The following is a 27629-nucleotide window of genomic DNA, read 5'->3' as shown; positions in this document are numbered from 1 at the left end:
ATGCTGCATACGATTTGCTATCCGTCCCATAGGCGACGCAAATGAGCAAGAGACAGTTTGTCCGAGTGGGCTTGCCGTAGTTCACCTTAGCGGTTGTTGTGGGCAGGCGCAGCAGGGTCCAAAACGCAGAACAGGAACCGAACAGGCGGCAACGCGATCGGCTCCAAAAAAAAAAAAAAAAAAAAGAAGATGGCGACTTCTCCAGTTTTGGGCGAGGCCGGGCCAAAGTCCAAGTATTCGTGGCTGATGTTGCCAATGAACTTTTGGCATAAAGAAAAGCTCATCGAAGTAATAAAAAGACAACAAGTGCTCACCATGGTACCGTCATGGCGGCTAACGATGTACGAAACAAGACGAGAAAGCCAGCAGCGAGTCGCATTCACGGTAAGAAGTGCTTTGCTTAGCAACATCATAACAATGTTATTGCAAAGAATTCTCTGACCTACATAAATGCTCAAATACATTTGCATTTCCTTTTTCAAATATTGCGTGGCTCTTTTGAAATGACATTTTGGCAGCCTCAAAGGTCGTCGACACCTGATGTAAAAATTGCTGCTCTTTCTTGAAAAAGGAAAAAAAAAAAAAAAAACCCATCATGATGACATTTTTCATGAAGAAGGCAACGTTTGAAATTTCTGTGGGTACGCTTGTCGATTTTATTCGTTCATTTTCAATCCCAGCCATCTGGCCGACGCAGAAACAAACAAACCACCGTTCACCCCTTCGGCCAATTTTCAGTCTCCAATCAACGCAAGCGGAGAAAAGCCCGAGAAATGGGGGGGGGGGGGCCGAAAGTCGGCAGGCGCTTGTGTGGCGCGAGGGATTTTGCGATCGTTTGAATTCATTGCCGGGAACTTTTATTTCATCTTAAACAAAATCAGATTGAACAATTAGGAAAAAAAAAAGATGTCAGCCATTGCTTGAAAATGAACACAAAACATCATTAGAAATATCAGACTGACATAGGATGACCTCTAGTGGTCGGCGGCGTCAGCGCAACCTTCCGGAATCTTTTCGTTCAAGGTGCAATCCCAAGTTACACAAAAAGCGAAATGCTAACATTGGTCTTACTGTGAGGAAAAACAAGAAAAAGAAAAAGAAGAACAGCAAAAAGGAGACGAGTGAAGAAACATTGACGCCAGCGGCTACGGAGCGTGCCGCCTTGCCTTACGACGTTTCTGGGATCGGTTTCCTACAACACAATGCCGTTCCCTCCGGTCTTGGGGGGGACGACGACACACCACCCGGAGCCCCCCAAATGTTCTGCATGTTGCGGGCCTGCCCCGGTTGACACGCTTCTGCGACATCGCACGGACATGGCCCCCCCCCCAGATCTATTCAGAGGAGGTCACAGCTGCGGGTCGTGACCCGGAGCTCAAGATGGCAGCTACAAGCAACGGAGAATCGGGCAGTTTGTCCGGGAGGGAGGGGCAAGACACCACCCCCCCCGGCCCCCACACCAGCGGCCCCGGGCGGCCGACGTGGTGGAAGAAAATGCATCCGTCAATGGGGGGCCAAATCGGTTGAAGTCCTTTCAATGTGTAAAATTGACGGGCCGAGCTCGGTCAAGTCGTAAGCCAAGGAAGCCCGCTCGCCACTCCGCGTCTGGACCGACCCTTCGTTCGATCCGTTCCTGTCACGTTCGCGTCGCTCCGGTCAACACGGCCAGCGAGCTCTTACCGGGGCCGTCGGCGGGCACGGTGAAGGTCGCGGGGTCGCTCACGCGTCCGTAGAGGCCGTTGGCGCACACCGCCGCCACCCGCACCGCGTAGCTGGAGTTGGCCACCAGGTCGTCCAGGATGGCCCCCTGGTGGCAAACGAGAGACGTCACTTTGGGTCTCCCGAGTCGGCCCGTTCGGTAAACGTGTTTGAAATGTGCTCGGGTGGCCGCGATCGACGTAAAACGGCAGCGCCGGCGCCGTTTTTCTGGCTGCGCTCGAGCTCGACACGAAACGCCGTTGGTACATTTTCCCAATGACTCGTTGGACCACGATTTCCACTTCAAACCCAAAGGTCGGAGGTCTTGTGAGCTTTTGGGGGGGCTTTTTTTTTTTTTTTTTTTGCCCGCCTCCCAAATGTCATGTTGCTAAGTGAAAGCGGCTTCTCGTCAATCCTTACCACGTCCTGGTCTCCGTCCGTCAGGTACTCGGAGGGTGCGGCGTCCTCCGCGTCGGCCATCTCGTAGCTGACGGCGTACCTCTCGATGGCCGAGTCGTAGACGGCCCGCGGTCGCTCCCACGTCAGCAGCAGGCCGGTCCGGTTGTAGGACGCCGCCTCCAAGTTCTCCGGTTCCGAGCTGCAAACTGATGGAAAGCCCGTTTGCGCCGCTTCGTGACGGTTTTGGGCCACTGGGTTTTTACCCGCAAGTACTTGGTACGACCGCCGGGCCCCGGACTGGCACCGACCGGTCTGTAGCTGATTTTGTCCGGGCCCACAAAGAATCAACAGTAAATGATTCAAATGTCTTATTTTGAAAGACAACCACTTCCCTCCGACTGGAGATTTTTTTTTTTTCTTCGCTGCTGCTCATCACCAATTGAGTGTGAATGTCCACCTTCCACCAGAAGAGGGCAGAGTTGCACAAGGACTGCCTCGTTGTGCATTTGGAAGGTTGAAGCTAGTACATACAGTAAGTACTACTGTAATATTTTGAATTTAGGCCGCAGCTGGCCACACATTTACGTAGGAGCAGACATATTTACATCAAGTACATGTCTGATAAACATTCTACTTGTAAAGTAAAAAAATGGACAGTCTGAAATGAATTGCACTTGAGCGCAAAAGTTTTTTTTTTTTTTTTTTTTTTTTTTTTTAAATAGGTTTTGTCAATGAATGTCTGCCTGCACAGGAAAGTTGACCGCAAGCGCGCACAAATTGTCGTTGGTCTTTTGCACGTATTTTTAAAGCGAGCGGAAAGTACACATGATCTCTCCGGGGGGGGGTGGGGGGGCAAAAGTCATCAGAAAGGCTCACGTGACGTCCGCAAAGATGGCTGGAAAATGTAGTCAAGTAAAGTTCCCAGCACTGCTGTGGACACGCTCGGCGCCACGAGCGACATTGATTTGCGGGGGCGTCCGCCGGGTCCGTACGCTTGATAATGAAGTATCGAGCGGCACCGGCGGGAAAGCTCAGTGGGCCGCCACGCGACATCCTTTCGTCCTTTCCGCCGGCACTTTTGGGTCTGGGTCACGCGGCTTCTTTTTGGGCCCTGGGACCCTCGATTTGGGTTCTTACTTTTTACTCTTTTGGTTCTTAGAGGTGATGTTGGGGTCGTGGGAGGTTTGATTTGGGTCCTAGAGGTCATTCAATTTTGCCTCCTGGAGGTTCTGTTGCGTTCGCTCTGACCCACTGAGCCTCTGTTTGAATCAGGGAGGTTCGGTTTGGCCCAAAAAGGTTTTGTTGCGCTTCATGGGGTGACTGTGGCACCGGAGGTTCTGTCTGAGTTGCAGAGAATCTGGGCCGACGAGTACGATATGTTGGAGTTTATTCGTGCGCTCACTGCGATGGCGTGCTGGTGACGTTTTGTCGGACCCGAGTCGCATCTGCGGTATTTGCACGATGGAGCGAGGAGTACCCGCAACATTTGCACAATCTACGTATCGCACGACGCGCTCACATCCCTTGCGGACTACGGCCCTAATGGCCATTCCGACTCCTCTAAATGTGAAAGGGGTCCCCCCCCGCCGCCCCCCTCGTGTGTTGTGTGCGTACTTGGCCGCTAAAGCTGATTTTTTTGATTGCGCTCTGACATGGAAGGTCGTACACGGTCGGTTCATAAACGTCTGCGTTTTGGCGGCGCACCTGGCGTGAGGAGCTCCTCGGTCCCGGTGTAGGAGGAGAAGACGGGGCCCACGAATTGCCGCTGCCGCTCTCTGTAGTTGTTCTGCAGGTAGTCCATGAGCATCACGTAGCCCGCCTGCTCCATGGTCATCACCTCGCAGAAAACCTCCAACTGCACGACAAAAAGTGCTCGTCATACAGCCGCCGTGAAAATGTACAGCGCACGCGCAAGGAAGTCGAACGTCTCTCGTTGGTCCTTGAGTTCGAGCGCAATTGGCCATCAGAGGTGAAATGCAAAATAATATTGACTTTTTTTTTTTTCTTTTTTTTCCCTCTTTGCATTATTGTGGCTCGTCCCCGCTTCTCCAACTTGGGCAAAATGCAAAAAAATGTCAACTGTGGAGAAAGGTTTCCGGTTTCCACGTCATCGGCGCAATTTTTTTTGGGGGGGGGGGGGGGGGACCAATTAATCCGCGTGTACACACGACGTACTGCGTAGCCGCTTTCTTTTCCTGACATTTTTTACAGGTGCGCGAGCCACGCAGGCCGCACACGCGTACCTGGCGGGCCGAGATGCGGACCGTGTTCTTGAAGACGATCCACTCCACGGTCTCGCTGCAGGGGGGCGTGGTCAGCGAGCCGTTGTAGACGAAGTACTTGTCGGTGGAGTCGGGCAGGAGCCCCCGCGGAGCGAAGGGCGCCACCCGGCCGCTCTTCCCTGCGCAAACGACATTTGGGCCGTCAGCGGCGCCGACGGGAACGGGAATTTTGCCGAGGGAGAGCCGCGGCACCGTATCTGCTGACGCCGTCGACGGCGTCCGCGATGGGGGCGAAGTCGGCGTTGTCCTCCTCCTCCGAACTGGCCTGTAGAAGATGTTAGCATCACTGCTACGTAGCGAGGTTAAAGGTTCCGCCGCCCGTCGTTCGACTTTGACCGTTTTGGTTCACCGAGTTTCCACGTTTGCCGTCGAGGTTCTCTTTGGTTGTTTCCTCGTGACACCGCCGCCGGAACTTTGACCGAATAAAAAGCATTTCTCTGCTTCCGTCGATGTCACGTGTCCCGCCGCGATCGGTCGGGTCGTCAGCTGCGCACGCGACGCCGCAAAAGTGCCATTCGTATAAAACTTGTGCGCCGCACAGACATTAACTTTGCCGTTAAGGTGGGGGGCCTCCGAGAAATGGCCCCGAGGCGGTTTTGGAATCGCGACGCCGGGTCATTTTGGGTCACGACGACTGGCGATTGAGGTTCTGCTTTGGGTCCAGAGCGGTTTTTGAGCTTTTTTTCAGGTCGGAAGTTTCCACCTTCCCGGCCGCCTTGAACGCAACCTGCTGGCAAGCAAGCAAAAGTTCAAGATCAAGTGAGCTTTCTTTCTTTTCTTTTTTTTTTTTTTTTCCATGTTGGTTTGTTTTTTGGGGCGGGGGCCGCTACTCGCATTGTACGTTGCGGCGTTCCAGGGTGGCCTCTGCCAGTCGCGGCACGCCGACGGGGCCTCGGGCCGAGTCGAAGCCGCTCGTTGGTGACTCAGCGCGAGTTCCGTCGACTGCCGGCCAAAAAGCCGACGAGAGCCGACCGGAGCGAGTTCTGACGCGTCTCCTCCAAAGGGGAATGAAAAGAAGTCGCTGGCTCGCTGGGAGCTTTTTCAGGCTTTTCACGCTTTTGAGGATTTGCAGCCCCGCTAAACCTCGTCGTGCCCTCGGGTGCCGTCGGTCTGACTCACTTACGGCGAGAAGACAAACTTTTGCTTTTTTTTTTTTTTTTTTTTTGTCTTCCCATTTCTCTGTCCACTGTTGGAGAGTTGGAGGCTCACTGGGGGAAAACAAAAATTGATCGCATATCCAAACATGGCCAGTCTGCTGTTTTTCCTTTTGACCCGTTCACACGGCGTCGGTTATTTTTATGCGTTATGAAGTTTTGAGAACAAACACCCCGAGAGCGCTTCACGATTGAATCTCTGAACATTTTTTGACAAGCGATACGTTCCAGTAGACACTTGTGAGCGTTTGCGTACGCTTCCTACGGTACCACGAGAAGCTTTGGAGCGGAAGGAACCCAAGGACCCAATTTGGAAGATTTTAAAAAGATTTTTTTTGGCCTGTTGTTGCTACAGTATATGAAAGATTGCGATACTTTGTATGACGCCATTGAAGGAACGATGAACGCCGGTTTTTGGTTTCTGGCCCTTCAGCAATGAAGTTGTGGAACTCAACCCGAGAACGGCCAAAGTCTCGTAGTTTCCCGTCGGTAACACGCGGGCGCCGGGGAACACCCGTCACGCTTCCGACCTTGCCGACGGCGCGCGCGCGCACGTGAACGCACCTCAAAGAGCACAGCGAGGGCTGCGATTGGTCCTCCCGCTTCGACGGTTCGGTCGAAGGATTCAAAGCGCTGCGGCTGGTAGCAGTAAATCTGCATCTGAGGGGCGGGACAAACCAAAACCCAATCGATCGGTGTTGGCAAGTCACGAGCGGCGCGGTTGTCGCAGTTCGGCGGCCTCACCTCCAGGGGGTATTTGACGCCGTCCAGGCTGTGTTCGGAGCCCTCGGAGGAGGCGTTGCAGCGCCCCCAGTGGAAGGTGATGCGGCCCGCCTTGAACGTAGAACCCAGGCCGCCGCCGCTGACGTAGAAGTCGCCGTCCACGTCCACGGCCACTGAACACCACGCGCACGACACACAAGCAGGTTGGAGGTAACTGCTGCTTTGAGAGCGGAGCCAAGGAAGTCACCTTTTTGGGGGAGGCCGGTCGGAAGACTCTTACAATAGTCAAGTCGACCTGCGATAAAAGCACGGACAAGCCTCTCCCGGCCTTCCCTCTGGAAATAGCCATTGTCGGGTCGGAATCTATCAGAAGACCGAGGATTTGGACTCGGTCTTTGCTTTACGCTAACACTCTGTTTCTCGTCAGCATATTTCTTTTCAATGATCAGCTAAGCTAACACAGCAAATGGTCTTTTGAAAAAAAAAAAAAAAAAGACTTAAAACAAACGGATCAGAATCGCTGCTGCATTTGGACGCAAATTTTTGTCTTCTTATTTCTTCTTATTCTCAAACCAATTATCAAATGTTTGTGCCATATGTGCGTCGGTTTGACAATTCCAGTTGTGGAATCCCCGCACGCTCCGCTAAGCCAGCGTGAACTTTGCCTTCCGTCCTCGCGTCGTGACAAACAGCTTTGGGCTTACGAGGCTAACGGCGAAATCCTTTGGGTTTCCACTCGGCTCGTCGCCTCGGCCGCGTTCAGCGAACATCAGAATCGTCGTCGGCCGGCTAACGTGCGCTAAATTAGCAAGCGAAAAAGAAGCCGTTGCGGTCCGTACCGGTCTTGCCGTCGTTCTTGATGGCGCTGCGCCGGCCCGTCACGTTCTCCCAGCCGTCCAGGCGCAGGTTCTGGTACTCCAGTTTGACCTGGGCCAGGCTCTCCTCCACGTCGATGGGCGACTGCTTGGCGTTGCCGCACGCCGGAAACTTCTTGGCCCAGTTGTGCTGGTTCAACGTTCCTGCGGGACACCCGAACCCGTCGACAATAAATGCTAACAAACTAGAAAAGGGATTGGGGGGGGGGGGACTATTAGGACCTCCTTTTAAGACAAAAAAAGAAATTCACTCTGGGCGGTAAATCGTATTTCACTTGTCACTTAGACTTCATAGAGTGCATATAGAAAGTCTACACACCCCTAAGCAGGCCTGGATTTTGTGATGCAGGAGACCAAAATCAATCATTGGATGATCTTTTCCACCATTAATACGAGCCGTAACGTGCAAAACATCATTGAAATTTGGATTTGAAAAATGACTTCAATAGGGGAGCCACTTAGATGGCACAAGTGTACACACCCTCTAATCATCACCAGGGATGCGGCTGAGTTGCCACCATTTTGAAAGCAAATGTTTCACCCCAAAAAAAGTTCCTGCACCAAAGTGGAAAAAAAATCCATTTCTAAGCTGCCAGGTTGGGAATTTTCTTTCATTTCATATATTGTGTTCCCTTAAAAAAATCCCAATAACAATCCATTCATCCGTCTTCTGAACGGCTTATCCTCACAAGGAGCAGGAGGCGGGATACACCCTCAGCTGCTCACCTGCCAATCGCAGCAATAACAAGACCAATAAGTAGAAAATGCTTCCAGTTCCTTGTAAATGACTTCAGTTAGTTTTGTTTCTGTATCTCGAGGAAAAATCCGGACCAAGTGTGTAACAAGACGTTTCCTGTTTCTTGCTTGAATTGATGACTTCCCAAAGCGGTGACGAGTGGAGCGTTTCCCCGACCTCAAAACGTCATCAAAAGCCTTTTCCAGACGGGCGGCCGGCGGCGCTCGTAACTAGCCGGCTTGCTCGGCGCCATGGACTCAAGCGGGTCACGCCGGATCTTGTTTCGCGGGTCGGCGGAGCGCGCGGCGCACTCGGGTCGGCTCCAGTTGGAGCAAATTAGCGCCGCGCTCTGGCGTCGACGGAGGAAACTGAAATGCGGTCATTGGACTTTGTTTGTCGGGGATTCTCTCTTTGGACTTGATTTAGCGTTTGGAGCGCTTTGGCAGCTGCTGCGGCTGAAATCCAAAGTTTGTTTTGAACAAACTGGCCATTTTCGATGAAGCAAACTTGTAATTTCGCTTTGGCGTACTGCAAGCGGAGTCCCACGCGAAGAAGTCGGGAGCCCGGCGAGACGGGGTCGGGTCCAGCAGAAGTTCTTTGACCCCGGGGGGTCAAAGGGGACACCGCGGCTTTATAAGTCCAAAACCGCTTCATTCAGGAAATCAGACGGGTTTCGCGTATGCTGACGAACGGCCAAAATGTGGACGTCTGAGGCCCGACACGGGGACCCGAATTGCGAGCTTTTGGGGCCACGAGACGTCTTTTTCCGTTCTTGTGGTCGTCTCTGCGTTGACTGTGTTGGGAAATATTTTCCAAGTCAACTCACTTCTTAACAAACGTCAGCGTGTCACTTCATGGGGGGAAAAAAAAAAAAAAAAAAAAAAGCTACGAGATGTTTTTTTTTTTTTTTTTTTTGGAGCGCCTGCCCCCATCTGAAGTTTACTGAAGTTTCTAACCCTAATTACACATGAGGTGTTCATAGCTTTGCCTTCCGAAAGTCTGCTCATCTTCACGCCAACGAGATAGGATGCAAAACGCCATAGGCGGGCAAACGGGCAGCGGCCCAGTCGGGCCTGTCCAAAGCTTTGGAGTCGTTGACAAAAAGAAATCTTTTGAAATCCGGTTCCCGGTCCTCAGAACTGCGAGGCCATCGTAAGCGGCTGCACGTGCTGCAGTATCCGTGTGACGGACGTGCGCTTAGACACGGTTAGGGTCGGCTCGGCCTCCGTGCGGGCGTCCGGCCGGGCGCGAGTCGTGGCCCACGGCAGCTTCGCATCTTTGAACGTTTGGCCCGTTCGTTGACGTCATCGAGACGGACGGAATTCATCTCGAGACTTGAACGATGTTGAACAATTGCAAGAAAGTAGCTTCGTTGTGGACGACGTTTCAGTCAAGGGGGAGAAGAAAGAGGCGCTTCTTACCCGCCGTGTACGACCAGTCGATGTCCTCGCTGAACTTGCGCTGGTTCCTGTACGTGTAGCCGCCGACTGGAAGACACAAAGTCACACGCGCGACGCTGAAGTCAAAGTCGCCATGACAGAAAAAGGGCAAATTCAGCAACGCGTGACGCAAAGCGACCGGAAGCGAGAGGCCAACGTCTGACCCGGACTTTGACCCGTAAAGAGTCTGTGATGACTTGTTTGCCTCAATTTGCTGCAAATTGAGTGGATTGATTTGCGTCACTTTGGCAGAATCAATTTGGCAGGTGGTCTCGTAAAAGATGCTCGGAGGGTTTGAGCCCGCTCCGATTTACGCTGTCGGAGAGCGGCAGTGACGCGCCGCAGGACGCCGTGACTCTTTCATTTAACCGCCATCGCGAGCCGCTGTCCCGCGGAAGCTTTCGGCCGACTCGAAGCTGTCCGCTTCCTCGCCGGTTCCGGAACGATCCGGTTGTGCTCCTGCGCGTCTGCCCTCCTTTTATCGCAGGTGGGAAGAAGTCAAGTCGCGAGTGTTTGTCAAGTCTTCACTTTCGCTTTGTCGCAGCTTTTCCAAAAAGGTTTCCGGCTGTTTGGTACTTTGGTTTTTCTTTTTTAACGCAGCTGCAAAAATGAAACACAAATTCAGTTTTTTTTTGGGGGGGGGTTTCCGTCAATATGGGGTGCTGCATATTTGATTGTATGCGCCTCGGCCACTTGGGGCAGCGTAAGACAGACATTTCTCGAGTCCTCTGCGCACTAATAGTTGCTGTTGTTCCTTGCCAATGATTCAGAATTGATGCATTTTTTTTTTTTTGTTTTTTTTCTCAAAACACTTCAGTTCACTTGTTCAGATGTCCGTTGCTAAAAGGGGGGGTTACGTTGCCGCGTAGATGACTTATGTGTTAGCATTGCGTTAGCGGAGGCTACGTGTGGTAGCTTTACATGCACGAGGCCAAATTGATTTGATTTGTTTGTAGTTTTTCTTTTGACAGCGATCAACAGCTCATTGTTGAAGAAGATGAATTTTCTATCAGCCAAACTGCGGCTTGCTGTGACCCGAGTTGCGTTGAGCGCCACCGTTCGGCGTTGCTCTCCTTGAGCGCTTTGGGCACGTGATCCAGCAGGACTTTGTCTGCGATGTCATTAAGCTTTCTGACACCGGCAACCATTAGAATTGGCGGGCTTGTAAGGGGACGTGGCCCGGGAGCGGGCTAATCCTCTTATTCAGCCGGCGACGGCAGCAGGGGGGCGCGCGGTCGCCGAGCCGAGCCGAACTCTGTGGAGTCCGTTACGCTCTTTCACTTAGCGTGTACTCGCACGCACGCAGTCTGCCGTGTCCCGCCCCACGTCCCGCTTCTTTCTCGACGAGGTCACGTAAAAACACCAGATTTGCACGGAAAACGGCAAACTCTGACGTGTCGGGATTGGCAAAAAGCAGACGCTAACGTGCGTTAACTCGGGCACTCCTCTTCAGTCATCACAGGGGGAGGTGGACTCAAACGCAAGATGCCGAATGAAAAGTCCCTGCTTGCAAGGCCACCGCGGCGGAGCAAAAACACGCAGCAGAAACCGAAAGCGCTCCGTCAGATTCTAAAGAGCATCGCAGACGAGCCCAGTCCAAGTACCTTTGTTTCCAAAAATCGACTGGCTCCGTTGTGGAACCAAATGGGAAGTAGAAAGATTGGCGTCTTCACAAAAAGCTGCTCAGTATAAACGCAGGGAGGACGCCGTCCAAACATTGGCTGCCCGAGGAAAACACGACGTGCTCGCTCGTCCAAATAAAAGCGGCGCTGGAATTTACGACCCTCATCAAAGTCGGGCCTTTGTTTACAAAAAGCTGCTGAAGAGAAACGGGATGCGCCGCAGATGCCAAATGGATCGCGACGGCCGCTCGGACAGGACCGACCCCGACCCAAAGGTCACGCGAGGCAAAAGGAAAAGCGCCGCTCGCGCTCACAAATCCCCGTCGAGAGCGTCCCAATTGATTTATGTGACCTCGTGGAGCCGGACGCTATCGAAGCCATTTCAGTGGGACAAAATGGACTTGGGGTCTGGGCGCGGAAGCCGGAACACCTTCTGGTCCCTCTCGACCGTCAACAACTGACTTTCAGCATCGGAAGGACGCAAACGGCTTTTTGTTCAGGTTTTGGAGCCTCGAGAGGAAACTCCCACGCCAACCGAACCGAAACGCGGCCGCTTCCCTGCCCGAGGCGGCTCCGATCGATACGTGACCCCCCAACCCGTCCCGACGAGACGCAGCCAAAACCATCCGACGCCGCTTCTTTCTTTTTTAAAAGGGCGCCAGACCTGGGACGCCGTTCGAAAATCCGCCGCCGCCCGTCGATCGTCTCATCTCTATAAATGGACAGGAAGCCCCCGCGCAGCGGCCGCCCTAAAAAGGAGGCCCGGGGAGGGAGAACAAAAAAAAAAAAAAAAACCCAGCAGCGATGTGGTTGAAGTTTGTGGAGCGGCTTCATCCTCGCCGGGACTTGCCCGACGAGATCGTTTGCGCATAAAGGCCATGAAAAAAAAAAAAAAGAAAGAAAGAAAGAAAGGAAGTCGTTGCTCGTCACGACATTTGGCGTTCGTTCAAAGTACACGTCAAGCCTCCGCCGGCCGCAAAATGATATTTGGAGGACATATTCAAAATGGCCACAACGTTTTCAAGATGTCAAATCATGGCTTCATTTACAGTAACTTCTCGCGTATAATACGCACCAGCTCGGATTCATCTTTACAAGGCGTAATCTACACAGATGATCAAAACTTGAAGCACGAGCTGCATTTTGTTCTAGTTGAACATAATCATCATTCTCAAGCTTAGCGCATTCATTGAACTTTTTTTTTTTTTTTTTTCCCCTCTACTTGCTGTTTTTTGAATTCATAACCTTACTTTGATTGAATAAACTATAAACCGCACAGCTGTGCGCCTGTGTTTGATTATCCGGGCACATGAACATGACTTTAATGGTGTTTGAAATGAAGCCATCTATTATCATAACCCCCCCACGGGACGGCAGCAACACACGAGCGTCACGGCGTCGTTTGGCGACCTCATTGAAATGAGCCAATGACGGATCGGCCGCCGCGTTGTCCTTCTTCCACCTTGACACACTTGCCCCCCCCCCACGAGGGGCGACTTTCTCTCCTCGCTTTTTGACACCTCCCCTTTTTCCTTTTTGAAAAGAAGCTTTCAAAAGGATCTTGCGGGCCGTTGTGACCTCCGCCGAGGACATTTGTGACATTTTTATGCAAGTTGTTCCTGAGATTTCCACAAAACGTGTCCTTGCTCCAGGAATGGGAAAAAAAAAAAAAAAAGTTATTGTTGCCTCTTATTTTTGCAGTTTTTCCACTGAGGACTGAAAAATCTCATTTCTGCACGTAAGATAGTTGCAGGTGACGGAAATGTTTGGATCTTGGCTGAGGTTTGGGCTCGACTGGCTCCGTCAGTCGAGGATTGGATAAGGGACCGTGACCGTGACCCCGACCCCGACCCCGTCCCTAGCAAGCCGTCTTCTCTCTTGAAACAAGGGGAAATGCCAAAATATTTTGTTTCGTAAGAAGCAAAGTTTATGGAGCCACTGAGCCGTCGTGGCAATGATTTGATGGTGGAGTCGTACTCGGAGGCGATTCCGACTGGTCAGGAAGTTGCAGTCACGTTCCACTTTTTGGGTCTCGTTTTAAACGTTTCCTCGTGTGCCTCGTTGTCGCCGTCTTCACTGAGCGCCATTTCGTCGTCGTGTCCTCCTGCGACCGATCGGCTCACCTCTCGTCCAGGTTCTTCTTCTTCTTCTTCTTCTTCTTTTCCACTTTTATGATGGAAGTGATTTTGTCAATTTAGTGTTTGGATTTTTCCATGAAACTCATTTTGACCTTTTGTTTGTTTTGGGTTTTTTTTTTTTTTTTTTTTTTTTTGGGGGGGGGGGGGGGGGAGACGACGACGACATCTTGCATGAAGCTAACACGGAAAGGAAACGCAGATCCCCGAACTCGCGAGCTGCCACCTTTTCGAAAATGTCCTGACCCGACCGACGTCGTCGCCGCGCCAACTGAAGCTGTCAATTGTGGCCGCGCACAAAAGAAGGCCGTCGGCGTAAGAGGATCAGCGCGCCGGCTCCTGTGTAAAACGTAAATGTTGCGGCCCGCGGGGTCCCGGATCTTTTGTGCGGCCCGCATCTGTCTCTGCGACAACCCCCCCCCCCCCCCCCGCCTTCTCCATTGAGTCTTGGGTGGATCGCAAGCGGATGGCGGCGCCAACACTCACTCAAGAGAAGAAAAATGGACGACAACTCCAATGGCTCTCCACCAGCTTTTACATGGGGGGGGGGGGGGGGGGGCTCTTGTTCTCTTCTGCAATTGGCCCCAACCTTCACTAAATCAGTTCTCAAATGGTTTTTTTTTTTTTTTCAGGGACCTCCTCATAATTCTAGCGCCACTTTTACGCGGAGCTCCAGTGGAAATGTTGCCCTTTTTTTGGGGGGGGGGGGGGTCACAATCATTAACAAGTTCAAACTTTGTAGGAAAAATAAAAAATGGTATTTTCCAAGAAAAAAACAAATCTGATGCACACGTGTAAAGTCCAACTTTTTGTTGATTTTGTTGGGTTGTGTTTTTTGTTTCTTCTTCACTGAAGGCCATGAGAAACTTTTTATGAAATTGAAAGCAATGCGCACGCGTACATTCGGACGGATGTTTTTTCGCTCAGCTGCCGCGGCGCCTTCGGCTTCTCTTCGCGTAGTCGCCCGAAGGCAAAAGAACATCGTCGTGATTATTGTTGACTTGATGTACTTTGAATTCTTCTTTTGGGTGGGGCTTGGAACGGATTACGCTATTTACATGCGAAATGTGCTTCCACTTATGAAAAATTTGTATTATGAAACAAGTTCCAGAACAGATTCATTTTGGAAATTCAACTGGAGCCAAAATCCATCCATTAGAACTGCACTGACAATAGCAACGATGGGGTTTTTTTTTTTTTTCAGTGGGGTGGGGGGCCATGGAGCGGGATTAAACTGCCACAAAATGTTTTGGGGGTGGTCCCTCAAAACAGACGGAGGAATACATTTGAAAAATTTCAAACCAAAAATGGAATCACGTTGAACAAACACGCAGCAGACGGGTAAAATTGCAGGTGCCTAATTGTGACCACGCGGGGGTTGGGGGGGGGGGCTGCTCCATCGCAGTTTGACAAGCGCTGCTGAAGGCGACCCCCCCCCCCCAAAAAAAAAAAAAAAAAACATTGCCAATTCCAACATCCAGTCGGGATTTGGACCAGGAAGGTGGCAGAGTGCCAAGAGAGGCCAACCCAAAAAAGATTTCTGCCGCTCTCGTCGGAGACAAACGAGGATTAAAAACACGAAGGGGGGCCAGCGGGGGGGGGGGGCATAAACGAGACTTTAAGAGCAGCTGCAAGAAAAGGAGCACAAGAGAAGAAATCGCCAAGCACACAAAAGAAGGACAAACGGCGACCGGTTGAGGGTGCGCCTCGCCCGCCTCCTGCCCCGAGATTGCTGGGATCGGCTCCGGCTCTCTCGAAAGCCTCCTTGGTGGCTCCCGAGGGCCCGACCCCGACGTGAAACCCGAAATCGCGAAAGATCCTCACAAGTGTGAAAGGATCTGCGCACGCACGACAAAAAAAAATTCCAACTTTCTTCCATCTTGTCGGGTCTCAGGCAGCGGGGCATGTGCCCCCCCCCCCCCCCCCCCCCGGGGGCCAATGGACTTCATCGAGCAGCGGTGGCGGGGCTTTTCCGCCTCGAAAGCTGCCATGCCGGCGGATGATTTTCAGAGCGGCGCAGACCCGGCGGTGGCTACTCGGGTCTGGAGTTTTTCCGTAGTGGTGCGGATCGAAAAAGTGCGCCGCTCTTCGCCAGTTTAGCCACCCCAAAAAAAAAAGAAAAAAATCGGGGGAAGTGAAATGTTGAAATCTCCGCAATTCACTACGACGCAGTTCTCGCTCTATTAAGGTGGATGTCGCAGTCTTGGAGAAGGACAAGCGCGAGCAGAAGAAAGTTGCTGGCCGGCCGCGGGAATTTGTCGCACGTCGACACCTGCAAGACGAATAAAGTCTGCCGACGTGACCCCGCCCCAACCTGCTCGTTTGCCCCCCCCCCACTCTGGCGGACTCGGTGGACGTCATTCAGGCTCGCGGAGGCTCCTCGTTCGTTCGCTTCCGCGTCGCCTGGCTCGTCCTTTTTACCCAATCGGACGCTTCTCGTATTGCGGTAAAGACGTAAAGAGCTCCATCAAAATTGTGCGTCGCCCTTTGACCTCTGCGGATACTTGAAATACAATCGCAATATGGATCATTGTCACACCGTGAGAAATTCTTGCATATAGATGGATTGATTTGAACAATCGGTCCTCGCAACCTACAGGCCCAAATATTGTAGATAAAAGATTGAATCCGTATTTTACAAGCAGTTCAGAGGTCAATCTCCGTATTTGGGGAAAGGGTCCAACTTATTCGTTGAGAAAAGGAACGTTTACTTTGCATGACTCAAATCCTCCACAAAGTAGCAGAAGCGCAACCGCGGGAAGGGCTCGGATGAGAAGTCTTAAAAACTGGATCCCAAGCGGGTGGCGAGTAGACCAGGACGGAGCGATATCGGCTTCGGAGAGCAGCGGAACCCGAGAAGATGTTTGGGACCCGGAGCACTTTTAGGATTGCGACTCGGTTCCACTTTGGGAGTGTTTGGAAAAAGTAGCAGAACGATGAGGACCACCGGAGATGTTTGGGACCCGGAGCACTTTTAGGATTGCGACTCGGTTCCACTTTGGGAGTTTTTGGAAAAAGTAGCAGAACGATGAGGACCACCGGAGATGTTTGGGACCCGGAGCACTTTTAGGATTGCGACTCGGTTCCACTTTGGGAGTTTTTGGAAAAAGTAGCAGAACGATGAGGACCACCGGGGCCCGCCTTCGCCTTCGAAACGCGCCTGACGGAAATGTGCCAATCAAGCGTGGCGCGCTTCTTTTTACGCTTTCATGAGTCCCCCCCTCGCCAAACTTTTTGTTCAGTTTTGCTGCCCGATTTACGCTTTGTTTTGTCGGCAAAGAGAAGCCCCGTCTGACCTTGTTGCAGCGTCAACAGGATGTGCAGCAACCTGGCGTCCATGTCTGGGGCTCGAACGGGGATCCGAGAACGGAACGGAAGCAACTTCCTCCCTTCTTCTTCTTCGGCGCATCCGTCAGAGTGACGACGGCCGCGTGCGCCTTCCTTTTCTTTTCTTTCTTTCTTTCTTTCTTTTCTCTCTCTCTCTCCGTCTTTCTCTGTGAGGACACGAACGGCAAGGAATCGCGTCCCTCCTCTCTTTTCTCTTTATGTGTCGGGGACGCGCACGCATGCCCCGCCCCCCGAGGCGGGCGCACACGCATGAATCCTCTTTTTTTTTTTTTTTTTTTTTTTTTTTTTTCCCTCCTTTTCATTCTGATTTTGTTTCTTTTAGGGGAACGATTTATCCTCATTCCTACGTATCATAAGAAAAATCTTTCCGAAAGAATTCTGTCTAAACTCCAGCATCGTGGCGGAATTCTCAAATACCGAACGAAAGTCGTCTTTACCGCGGCGACGCGGCCGTAGAGCCTCGGCCTCGCAGATCTGAGGACGCGGGTTCAAATCCCCCAAAACTTGCTGGCATTCATCGCAGGCTCCAAATTGCCACTAAAAAAGTGTGACGGCGAGTGCGATTGGTTGTTTGTCTCCACGTGCCCTGCGATTGGCCGGCAGCCAGTTCAGGGTGCACCCCGCCCACCTCCCTCCCGTTGACGGCGCGGATTGGCTCCGGCACTCCCGCGACCCTTGTGAGGATAAGCCAATGAATGAATGTAGTTTGTAGTAACAATCATGTACAAAGAAGTGTTCCGATAATCAATCTCTTTGGGGGATTTTGTTATCTCTTCCCTCCCAAAAATGTCCAACTGTGCATCAGAAATTGAGATATGTATCAAATTGTCTCATTTATTAATGTCTATTTCATTTTTTGTCTTTGCTTTTTGTATTTCTCAATGTATTTTAATAGATGTGTTTTTTAATTGGATCTGTTTTGTATTTATTGAAGTATTTTTCAACTTTTCCCGGTTCGGCGCGCACACATATTTGAAGTTGACAATGCAGGTGCTGACTGCTGTCTCGAATACATTTGCATAATTTGCGTTGGATTATCTCTAATTTATGCAAAACTGCTTTCCACTTGTTAGCGTCAATGTTCACATGGGGGGCGGGGGGGGGGGGGGCTCAGATAAACTTTCAAAAGTTTGAGGAGACGCGTTTTATTTTGGAAAACGGCGTCTCGCTCGCTCAAGTCTTTTCTCCTGAAGCTCCGCCCACCGGATCACGCATGAGCGGCGTTGCGGTTGCCACGGCCACGCCACAGAAACGGTTGCCACGGTGACTTCTCCACGCGCCGTTGACGCTGTCGCACCATGTGCTTTTTACATAGAGAAGAAGAATAAGGGCGAACTAGAAAGGAGGGGAAAAAAATACCAATACAGGACAGCATTTCCGGGGATTTCAAAATGGACGGCTAATTGCTAATCTGCTCATTTGAGCCCGTTTGCGAGCGCACGCATGTGCAGTCCATCAGCATCGCGTACTGGTGATGTGCGTCCACACGGACGGACCTTTACGCACAAGCATGCGCACACGCGTTCGCGTCCGTTCCAAACGTCCTGTGCTAAGCTAATTGTTCACGTTAGCCTTATTGCTAACACAAAAGCAGACCTTGTCCCTCTGTGACTTCTTTGTACCCCCCACGATGAGGCCACACACGTCATCCACGGACGTGTCCGCGAATCTAGTTGCTGAGATGCTAATGTTAGCCTCTCTGCTAACACTCGCCCGTGATGCATTCTCGCAAAAGTGTTGCACGAGTTATTGACGTTCACTCGGGTTCACCTCTTCTCTCTGCTAATTTATGCTAACAGCTGCTAGAACACTAGAAGTGTTCAATACGTACCACTTTTTTCAGGGAGATACCAGCATAAAATATTCACCAATACCAATACTACTAATACTTCACGTTTATCAAATTTCAATGAGCACAATGACAGATAATTGTCAGAAAACATGCACATGATCATTCTTTTGGTCTTAAGTATCGATGGCCGGTACGGGCAGCCTTCATACGTACCCATCCAAGCTGCTTATCCTCACGATGTGTTGAAATACAATAAGGCCGGTGTCAGCCCGATAATGATATAAAGCATGAATTCAACATATTGCGCTCATTTCAGGTCTCCGCGAGCATATTTTGTCAACTTTGGTCCAAAGGTGCAATCCAATCCCTCCACTCACCCGTGTGTGTGTGTGTGTGTGTGTGTTCCCGCTTCCCCTACACACACACAACGGTGTGGAAACCGTAGCCGTCCGTCAGGCCTCCATCTGTGAAAGGGAGGGGCGTGGGCCCGGGGATGAACTTACGTGGGAAACGCCGCTCGCTATTCAAGGCCACAAAACCACAAATCACATCAGAAGACTCGTGCGTGTGAGGGACTCGTTTTCGGATGTGGACTACCGACCCCCTCCTCACCTCACCCCACCCCACCCCACCCCACCCCACCCAATCCCCAAAGTTTCTTCCGTGCCATTGAAGTTGCATAATCCTTCACCATAATAATAATATAACATTGAAAGTTTGCTATCTTCATGCGAGAAATGTGGCAAAGGTCATTCTCCCCCCCCCCCTTTTTTTTTTTTTTTTTTTTTTTACTTTTATTAATTGTTCAGTCAGACCCCCCGGAAACAGGACGACAATTTCAAAACGTAAATGTCAGCAAAGCAGCAAAAACCTTAAACAAACCCGCAGCACAAATCCGAGACTTACAAGCCGAAAAAATCAAATTAAAACTAAAATGAAAAGCGATGAAAAGGTGAAGCGGGGCCGAGTGGCGTCGCTCTTTCATATTCAGCACTTAATGAGCCTCACGCTGCCTGAAAAATGTTTTCCCAAAGCTACTAACTCGCATTCATTGCTTGAAAGTGGACGAGCACGACGAGGTCAAGTAAGCCGTCCGTCCGTTTGCGTCGTTCTGACCGCGTCGTCGGCCATTTTGGATCACTCCCGTGGCCACCATTTCATTGACGAAGTGGATTCGTGTTTTGTCACATTCGGATGTTGCAGTAATTCGAAGCCTTCCAGTAAGACAATTGAGTGCTGGTGTGTGGGTTTTTTTTTTTTTTGTCGAGCGTATCATAATCGCATGCGCATCAATATGTGGATTGAGGTAACGAGGTCACACTGAAGAGCCCGGGGTGTCATTTAACACCTCCCCCTCGATAATCCCCCACACCCGCTACGCTCGCTCATGATACTGCCCCCCCCCGCCCCCCCGCCCCCCTTTGCTACAAAGCAGTTCAGCGATCAGACCAGAGCTAATAATGACCTCAGCAGATCAATCCCAAATATCATATCAACATCATCAATATAGGAAGTGCTCCACAAGTCAGTCAAAATTCTTGAAACAGTTGAAATGTCAGCAAAATGCAGAAAAAGAAACGAGCCTCCTGCCGGCCTTCCCACCTTACTGGAGACCGGGTGACCTCTGGTGACCTCTCGTGGTCTCGGTCTCAGTGAAGGAGGCCACATCGCATTTCCTGACTTTCCACCCTCCAGGCAGTCACGAGCCCTCATATTTTGGGCCATCTGGTGGCACTGACACACGTAATCATCACTTAAACCGAACCGCCAGCAAATATTACCAGCCCTCATAATTCCGAGCGCAGGTGTCAAATGCAAGGCCTGGGGGCCGAAAGTGGCCCACTACAGGCCACAATAGCAAATTGTTTGCGTTATCTTCCATGACACTTGCTGAAGTCTGTTTCAAAATGTAACAAACGGTTGCGGAGTTCTGAGGACGGGGGTTCAAAGCCCAGCGAGTCACCTGTGCCCCCGTGTGGCCTTTGTCCGGGTACTCCGCTTCCCTGCGGCTCCCCCCAAAACGTGCATTCGTCGGACATTCTAAATTTGCCCCGGGTGCGATTGTGAGGGCAATTGCTTGTGCCCCGCTATTGGCCGGCAACCGCTTCAGGATGTGCCCGAAGATAGCCGGGCTGTGCCCCGGCACTCCCCTGACCCTCTGAGGATAAGCGGCTCAGATAATGGACGGTTGGATGTGTTCAGCACCCAATCTCAACAAAATCTTTTGTGCATGTCTCACCGGGAAAAGTTCAATGCACCGCACCGCCCAGCAGACGTAGCAATAAACCAATTTTCCAGACTACCGGGCTCCTAATAGATATCAAATTTGGAATCTTTTCATCACTCTGTTGTTTTTTTGTTTTGTTTTCTTGAACTTAGTTGAACTCCTTTTGTGGGCGACTCAGCAGAGGCAGAGCAGCGTCCAAGCGCCCTCTCCTGACGGGTCGCCAAAGGCGATGAAACTTGAGAATGGTTCTGCAGTCTTAAGAAAAGGAACCCACGCGAAAAATGACTCAAAGGAATGCCAGCAATAATCCCCTGAAATACAAAATCCTCTCTCAAACTGACAAAACGCCACCCGTGGCGTCTTTCCACCCCAACGTCGACCGCGTGGTCCGCTGTGTGAAAATGCTCGTACAGTTTTGTGATTATGGTCTCATGTGGCGTCACGAGGGACTTTTCAGCCCTACAGTCAACTGGATACAAATCTTCAGATAGCGCTAAGGGAGGATTTGACCCGTCGTCTCGTTTACAGTCGAGCAGTCGACGGAATCCCAAATCCTTCCGCGCGGATGAGAACGAAAGGTCGCCACTGAGTCCGCCGTGGCTGCGCGTCAGTCAATTCGGCGTTCGCCGATTCAGCCGATGGGAACCGGGCGGAAGCCGCTTTGAAGAAGCCGGGCCCTGGTTTTTTTTTTTGTTTTTTTTTTTTTTCGGTTCCGATCCGCCCGCTTCTTTGTGGCCCGCTGAACTTTGGAGAGGTCTGAGCGTCGCTAACGACGACCCTCGGCATACCAGGCGGCTTGGAGGACGCTTCACATTCTTCGAGTGCTGCACAAGCACAAACGCTTCAATTGCTACAATACGATCGGCGCGAAGCGGACGCGCACGCAAGCGACGCGGCCTAGCCGATGAATGCTGCGCCGTTGCGCTGCTAACGAGCACGCGACGAATGCTTCTAACGGGAAGCTTCTTGTGCGGGAGCGGCCGAAGTGCAAGTCCACAAATGTTCGGAACACAATCGGGAGCAGAAAGGGCAGCCTTGGCGGGCTCCGGGCTCCGCTCTTTTACATTCCAACATTGCTGTCGCTAAAATTTTCGCAACACAACACCACCAAAGCTGAGAGACAAGAGGTGTGAATGCCTGATTAATAACGTCTATCGATCCACAAATCCATCCATCCGTCTTGCTTTCAGCCACGTTCGGGCGAGAGGCGGCCCACGCCCACAACTAGTCGTCAGCGTCAATCGTATCGAAACAAACAAAAACCGCCGCTCACATTCACACCTACGGGCAACTTAAGAGTCTACAATCCACCCAGCGAGCATGTTTTGGAGTACCCGGCGAAAAGCCACACAGGCACGGCGGGGGAGAAAGTGCAAACTCCACACAGGTGTTATGGTTCATTGTTGGGAATGTTTTTATTGATTTTGAAGACTGCATCAACTTTAGTGCCCACAAACAATTCAACTGATGTGCCCTGCGGCTGACTGGCGACCAGTTGAGGGTGTAGTCCGCCTTTCAGCCGGGAGGGATGGAAAAACGAGCGACATCAACGACAAGAAACGGTGTCGGGTTGTCGGTGGTTGCTGGTGACGTCATATTCTTGCGCCTCGTCGTCCTTGGCTGCTTTTGCTCGGCCTGCTGGAGGTGAAGCAACGAACCGACTCGGACGTCAGGGCACGCCGACAAAATGCACACTTGGACGCGGTTGTATCGAACTGTCGCTTCGGTAAGAAGGCGACCAACGACACGTGTTGTCGGTTGCTGGGGGTTTGTTTTTTGTTTTTTTTAGGGTTACTTGATGTTTTCTTCTCACCCTTGCGGTACCCGCCCGGCTACTATCCGGCTAATAACACCAGAGTACGTTTGGAAAATACACCATTTACGTTGGAGCTACTTAACCAGATTGATTATTCGTTTGAATTTGCCTTGGTGTCATTTTGATATTGTTTGGATTAAGTTAGCTGTATTCGGCATACGCTGATTGTAGCCTAACTACTCAATACTTTTCCCAAAAGTTTACGAAAGCTTGTCGCCTATTTTCTTCTTGTCCGGTAAGAAGGTTGATTATATATTTCTCAGCACGCACCTGCTCCACACTGTTAAAGGCTATTTTACTTGTGTGTGTGTGTGTGTCACATTGCCACACGAGAATCCCTAAATAAAAATGTACATTTTGTCCCTTTGACAGAGAGCGCGCAGCACAGGCTAGTTAGCATAGCTCGGCTAAGGTTACCAAACGTGTTGTCGTGACGTCCCGGGCTTCTTCGGTCCCAATTCACAGCTCAGCTGTTGAACGTCGGGATGTCGTTATGCATTTGCGGGTTTTTTGTCTCTCTTAATGTCAACATAACTGCAGGAAAAGACAAAACTGAAAAGTAAGCGTTTGTTCTGTGCTTTTACGTTCTATATGTCAGCTAAATTCACGTGGGAATTGTCACATGGCTGAGCATAAGAATGCAGTTTACACGCAATTTCATCAAGTTGAAAAGGTTTGATACCACCTTGCATTGTGTGCAAACTTGCAGAATGCCTGACTTGTTTTGTGTGTTGTTGTGGCCATCCAGCGAGGTCATCAGGTCCCGAGCAAGCTGCAAGGGGCGACGGCGTTGTCGGTCCGAACGTATGCTGACAACGCGGCGAGTAAGATAACACAATCTCTTCCCGAAACATACAAAGTGCAAGGACTGATGAAGTACGTTATCAATCTTAAAGATGTCACGATTATACAGTAATGTTATATGCCGGTGGGGGGGGCGCAATGTTAGAGTGGAACCGCACCCCCTAAGAACCACCGCTGATTACTTGGCGCGTCGTTGACCCGGCGTTGTTGTTTGTGCACAGTCGATGCAGACGTGACGGTGGTCGGGTCCGGTCCGGGCGGCTACGTCGCCGCCATCAAGGCTGCGCAGCTCGGATTCAAGGTAAACGGCCGCCTCAAATCTTCTCTTTTCGTCGACTGTTGTGCGACCAGGGGTGGTTGTGAAGACTTGGAACTCAATGTTTTTATTGTGGTTTTTTTTTTTTTTATATATATATATATATTTGGTATCTTGACAGACAGTTTGTGTGGAGAAGAACGCCACACTTGGCGGAACCTGCCTCAATGTTGGCTGCATCCCCTCCAAAGTAAGAAATGTACAATTCCGTCGACACATGTGCCGTTCTGCTTAATTTCCACGTTTGTGTTAAAAGTGACTAAACGCGTGCGTGCGTGCAGGCTCTTCTGAACAACTCTTACTTGTACCACTTGGCCCACGGCAAAGACTTTGAAAGCAGGGGCATCGAAAGTAAGATGGGAGGATGACAGAGCGCTAGTGCAAATGGTTCCGATCCGGAGTAAGTCTTGATGTCTTTTTCAGTTTCCGGCATCTCTCTGAACCTGGAGAAGATGATGGCGCAGAAAAGCGGGGCGGTCAAAGCGCTCACCGGGGGCATCGCGCATCTCTTCAAACAGAACAAAGTGAGAGCTCCTCTTCCTTTTCTCGCCCGTCTTTGTCAGCCCTCGCGACACGCCGTCCTCTCCCGTCAGGTGACCCACGTCAACGGCTTCGGCAAAGTGAGCGGAAAGAACCGAGTGACGGCCGTGACGGCCGACGGCGGCGAGCGAGTCATCAACACCAAGAACATCCTCATCGCCACCGGCTCCGAAGTCACGCCGTTCCCGGGAATTCAGGTGTGCTGTGCCGCGAGGAAAAAAAGACGCCAGTACTAATCATTTTTGTGTGACGGCAAAAGGTGTGGTGCGTGCAAGCTGCCACCGGAAAGTATTCGCACCCCGTTCGCTTGTTCCACATTTAATAGTTTCCAGACTTAGTATCTCAAATCCACATCCGAGTAGGTTGGGCAAATCTATTGAAAATGTAAAAGTAAACATTTCAACGGAAGAGCCACATGAGTGCAGTATTTCCACCCTTTGTGTGCATGGCAGGAGCTCGCGTGCACCCAAAATGCCATTTTCATGGTGCCGAGAAATTTTCATCCCAGTTCCATGTGGATCAATCTGGGCATTGAAAGAAAATTTCATCCCGATTTGGAGCCGGACCGGCAAAGATGAAACCTCCGCACAACCCAGATTCATCAAAAGACGTCATCTTTTTTTTTTTTTTTTTTTTTTTTTTAATTCCTATTCGCCAGATCGACGAGGAGACAGTGGTGTCGTCCACGGGAGCGCTGTCCCTGAAGAAAGTTCCGGAGGAGCTGATCGTGATCGGCGCCGGAGTCATCGGAGTGGAGCTGGTGGGCGCCGTCCTCGCCGCCGCCGGCGCCGCTGGCTTTCTCTCATCCCGGTCTCGCCGCAGGGCTCCGTGTGGCAGCGTCTCGGCGCCAAGGTGACGGCGGTGGAGTTCCTCGGCCACGTGGGCGGCACGGGCATCGATATGGAGATCTCCAAGAACTTCCAGCGCATCCTGCAGAAGCAGGGCCTCAAGTTCAAGCTGGGCACCAAAGTGCTGGGTGCCGCCCGGAGGCCCGACGGCAAGATGGACGTGGCGTGAGTCGGGCAGGAGGCCGTTTTCATTCCAAAATATCTTGCAAACTTGAAAAAAAGGACAATGGAGATGACTCGATAACGATGATGATGATGAAGGGGAACCTTGAAGGGACCTTTTGTAATGAAGCCAATTCCACACACAGGACTCGCCGTCAACTCGCTCGGGCCCAAATATTGCCAAAGCGCTGCCATATGGCCAGGGTTGCGTCGTGAACCTTTCTTTGTTTTCCTGCCGTTTCAGCGTGGAGGCGGCGGCCGGCGGCAAGGACGAGACGCTGACCTGCGACGTGCTGCTGGTGTGCATCGGCCGGCGACCTTTCACCCACGACCTGGGCCTGGAGGCCGTGGGCATCCAGCTGGACAACAGGGGGCGCATCCCCGTCAACAACCGCTTCCAGACTAACGTACCCAGGTGGGTCGCGTCGTCGCCGCCGCCACGACGACGACGACGAAGCGGGGCGCGTACGATGATGTCGCACCTTGTCCCGGTCGCGCCAGCATTTACGCCATCGGCGACGTGGTGGCGGGGCCCATGTTGGCGCACAAGGCGGAGGACGAGGGCATCATCTGCGTGGAGGGCATGGCGGGCGGCGCCGTGCACATCGACTACAACTGCGTGCCCTCCGTTATCTACACGCACCCTGAGGTGGCCTGGGTGGGCAAGACCGAGGAGCAGCTCAAGGAAGAGGTCAGAGGTCTCGCCAAACCTTCCCGAGACCAGACGTGAGGAAAACGGAGGAGGCGGTTAAAAAGGCCGAATATCACTTCGCCTCGCGTCGGGGCTGTGAACTCTGGCTGGGGGCGGGGCTCCCCCTCCACAATTTCGTCACCCGGGCGACTTTGGCTCATCCGGGAGAAGGAGGCCAATTTGCTTTGTTAGTTAGCGTACGGTTTAGAAGTCAAGCAGGTCGTTTTTGCCACTGAAGTGCGTGCGCTCGACGTATTGACCACACCTTAATCAAGTGACAAGACGGATTTCTTCGGGTACGCCGTCACGCAATCGATCAGAACTGTCCATGTCGACAGTGGTGTGCAAAGGGAGCAGTGTAAAGTGACGAGTCGTGCGATAGTCCACAGAATATAATATTAATGCTAAGTGCCTCAACAACGGCGCAAGGCAGCTCAATAATTCAATGACTTGATTGCCAAAAACTCTTTGAACGCCTGCTAGTTTTGACTCGCGTTGATCGGTAGCCCCTACGCGAAGGAAGGAGCCGAAGGAGCCGGTGGCCGTGATGCGGAGGGTCCCAAAGGATCCTGCCTGCTCTGGACCCGGTTTGAGCGGCGTCCAAGTCTTCAATAGCCCTAGAGCGGCGGCGACAAATCCGTTCAGCTCGGTAAGCATTCCGCATAAGAACTTCTCCAAAATGCGGTGATCTCTTTTGGGTCAGGTTACCCGGTCCGGTTTAAGCAAGGACATCAGTGTTGAGGATTTGAAACGTCAACCTGCTCTAAGATGTAAAGTTGTGGCCGTTTAGGGTGTTCCCTACAAAGTGGGCAAGTTCCCGTTCGCCGCCAACAGCCGCGCCAAAACCAACGCCGACACGGACGGTCTGGTCAAGATCCTCAGCCACAAGGAGACGGACAGGATGCTGGGCGCTCACATCCTCGGAACCGTAAGTCCTCGTGCGTTGTCGCGCTAACGTAGCCTCGGAACGCCCAACGTCCGCCTGTGCCCTCCAGGGGGCAGGAGAGATGATCAACGAGGCGGCCCTCGCCATGGAGTACGGCGCGTCTTGCGAGGACGTCGCCCGAGTCTGCCACGCCCACCCGGTACGTCGGCTGCCAATCGCGCATTTAAGGGGACCTTTCAGGAAAAACGGGCTTGAATGTTCAGATTCAAATAGCGTACCGTAAATCCTCCTGTATGATGTGCATTACCCATCACCACCCCCAAATTGTCAAAAGTTAATAGTGCGCAGTATACACGGGTATAGCGGCAAATAGGAGGGGGGGGGGGGGGAGACAACCTTGTATTCCGCCATCTAGTGGTTACAAAAAAAGACGTGGACACGACCTAAACGCGTACTCCAAATTGGAAGTTTTGTTGTTGTTGTTGTTGTTGTTACTGCTATTACAACAAGACCTAAATGAGCCAAGAAAGGTGCAGTAAAAATGGGCGGCAACTTTTCGACATTTTGGAAATGTTGCCACAAGGGCGTTGTTTGTCATTTGCAAATGAAAAGCTAAAAATGGTCGTCTGTTGTTGCCATTCCAGACGGTGTCGGAGGCCTTCAGAGAGGCCAACCTCGCCGCTTCCTTCGGCAAAGCCATCAACTTTTGATCCTCTTTGTCTCGCTCACGCGTGGGAACGGGAAACTCTTGCGTCTAAACCATGACTCCAGAGACCTTCAAGCTGCTGCTGCTGCTGCTGCTGCTGCTGCTGCTTCTTCTTCTTCTACTCTTATTTCCTGCATACTCATTGATGGATTCAATAGTCCGATCACCGGATGGTATTTCCCCCATTTTTTCCATTTGTGTCTGGAAACAACAACTTCCACCACCACATGCAAACTTTAATTTATTTCTACTTCCTGTATCACTTCGAACATGTCAGGCTAGCTTTCAGGACACTTACCATCCATCGTCAGAATAAAGTCAATTCATCATGCCGTCAACACGCTTCTCTGTTTTCATTTTAGCTTTGTAACCTGATGACGAGGCAGTGATGTTCCACATTGTTTTTTTTTTTTGTCGATGGGCAACGCGG

At 51.5% G+C, this 27629-nt stretch overlaps 2 protein-coding genes across 6 annotated transcripts in view; one reads left to right on the top strand and one right to left on the bottom strand.

The window, feature by feature from the left end:
- The window catches only part of LOC133511732 (receptor-type tyrosine-protein phosphatase zeta-like), a 33604-nt gene extending 16918 nt beyond the window's left edge, over window positions 1-16686 (bottom strand). For all 3 annotated transcript variants that reach the window (XM_061840596.1, XM_061840598.1, XM_061840599.1), the window contains exons 1-10: window positions 16360-16686; window positions 9289-9354; window positions 7096-7275; window positions 6278-6429; window positions 6098-6193; window positions 4572-4644; window positions 4341-4498; window positions 3802-3952; window positions 2119-2303; window positions 1681-1807 (exon numbers count right to left, since the gene is read on the bottom strand). In XM_061840596.1, the coding sequence (XP_061696580.1) occupies window positions 1681-1807; window positions 2119-2303; window positions 3802-3952; window positions 4341-4498; window positions 4572-4644; window positions 6098-6193; window positions 6278-6429; window positions 7096-7275; window positions 9289-9354; window positions 16360-16402 (1231 nt within the window). In that variant the 5' untranslated portion in view covers window positions 16403-16686. The remainder of the gene's footprint in view (window positions 1-1680; window positions 1808-2118; window positions 2304-3801; window positions 3953-4340; window positions 4499-4571; window positions 4645-6097; window positions 6194-6277; window positions 6430-7095; window positions 7276-9288; window positions 9355-16359) is intronic.
- Window positions 228-27537, top strand: dldh (dihydrolipoamide dehydrogenase). Of its 3 annotated transcripts, XM_061840629.1 has the most exons (15): window positions 22015-22156; window positions 22845-22919; window positions 22995-23070; window positions 23272-23351; window positions 23488-23556; window positions 23648-23717; window positions 23790-23890; window positions 23960-24103; window positions 24565-24666; window positions 24729-24919; window positions 25161-25331; window positions 25418-25607; window positions 26398-26535; window positions 26603-26692; window positions 27138-27537. In XM_061840629.1, exons 1-15 carry the CDS (start codon window positions 22118-22120, stop codon window positions 27201-27203), a joined length of 1602 nt encoding a protein of 533 aa, XP_061696613.1. In that variant the 5' UTR covers window positions 22015-22117; the 3' UTR covers window positions 27204-27537. The 3 variants fall into 3 exon arrangements, with proteins under 3 accessions (XP_061696612.1, XP_061696614.1, XP_061696613.1); XM_061840628.1 differs by lacking the exons at window positions 22015-22156; window positions 22845-22919 and adding an exon at window positions 228-384; XM_061840630.1 differs by lacking the exon at window positions 22845-22919 and having other exon boundaries at window positions 21997-22156.
- Window positions 27538-27629: the final 92 nt, after the last annotated feature.

This window comes from Syngnathoides biaculeatus, chromosome 14, assembly GCF_019802595.1.
Source record: "Syngnathoides biaculeatus isolate LvHL_M chromosome 14, ASM1980259v1, whole genome shotgun sequence".
In the NCBI taxonomy this organism is placed as follows: domain Eukaryota; kingdom Metazoa; phylum Chordata; class Actinopteri; order Syngnathiformes; family Syngnathidae; genus Syngnathoides; species Syngnathoides biaculeatus.
The sequence above is the reverse complement of the archived record's forward strand: the minus strand, read 5'-3'. Positions and strand labels throughout refer to the sequence as shown.

Excerpts from the sequence above, each read along its gene's own strand:
- dldh (XM_061840628.1), top strand. The coding sequence starts at position 247 with ATGTTGCCAATGAACTTTTGGCATAAAGAAAAGCTCATCGAAGTAATA. Across the intron at positions 385-22,994 it reads AGCAGCGAGTCGCATTCACG|CGAGGTCATCAGGTCCCGAG; the intron begins GTAAGAAGTGCT and ends GTGGCCATCCAG. Across the intron at positions 24,920-25,160 it reads GACGGCAAGATGGACGTGGC|CGTGGAGGCGGCGGCCGGCG; the intron begins GTGAGTCGGGCA and ends CTGCCGTTTCAG.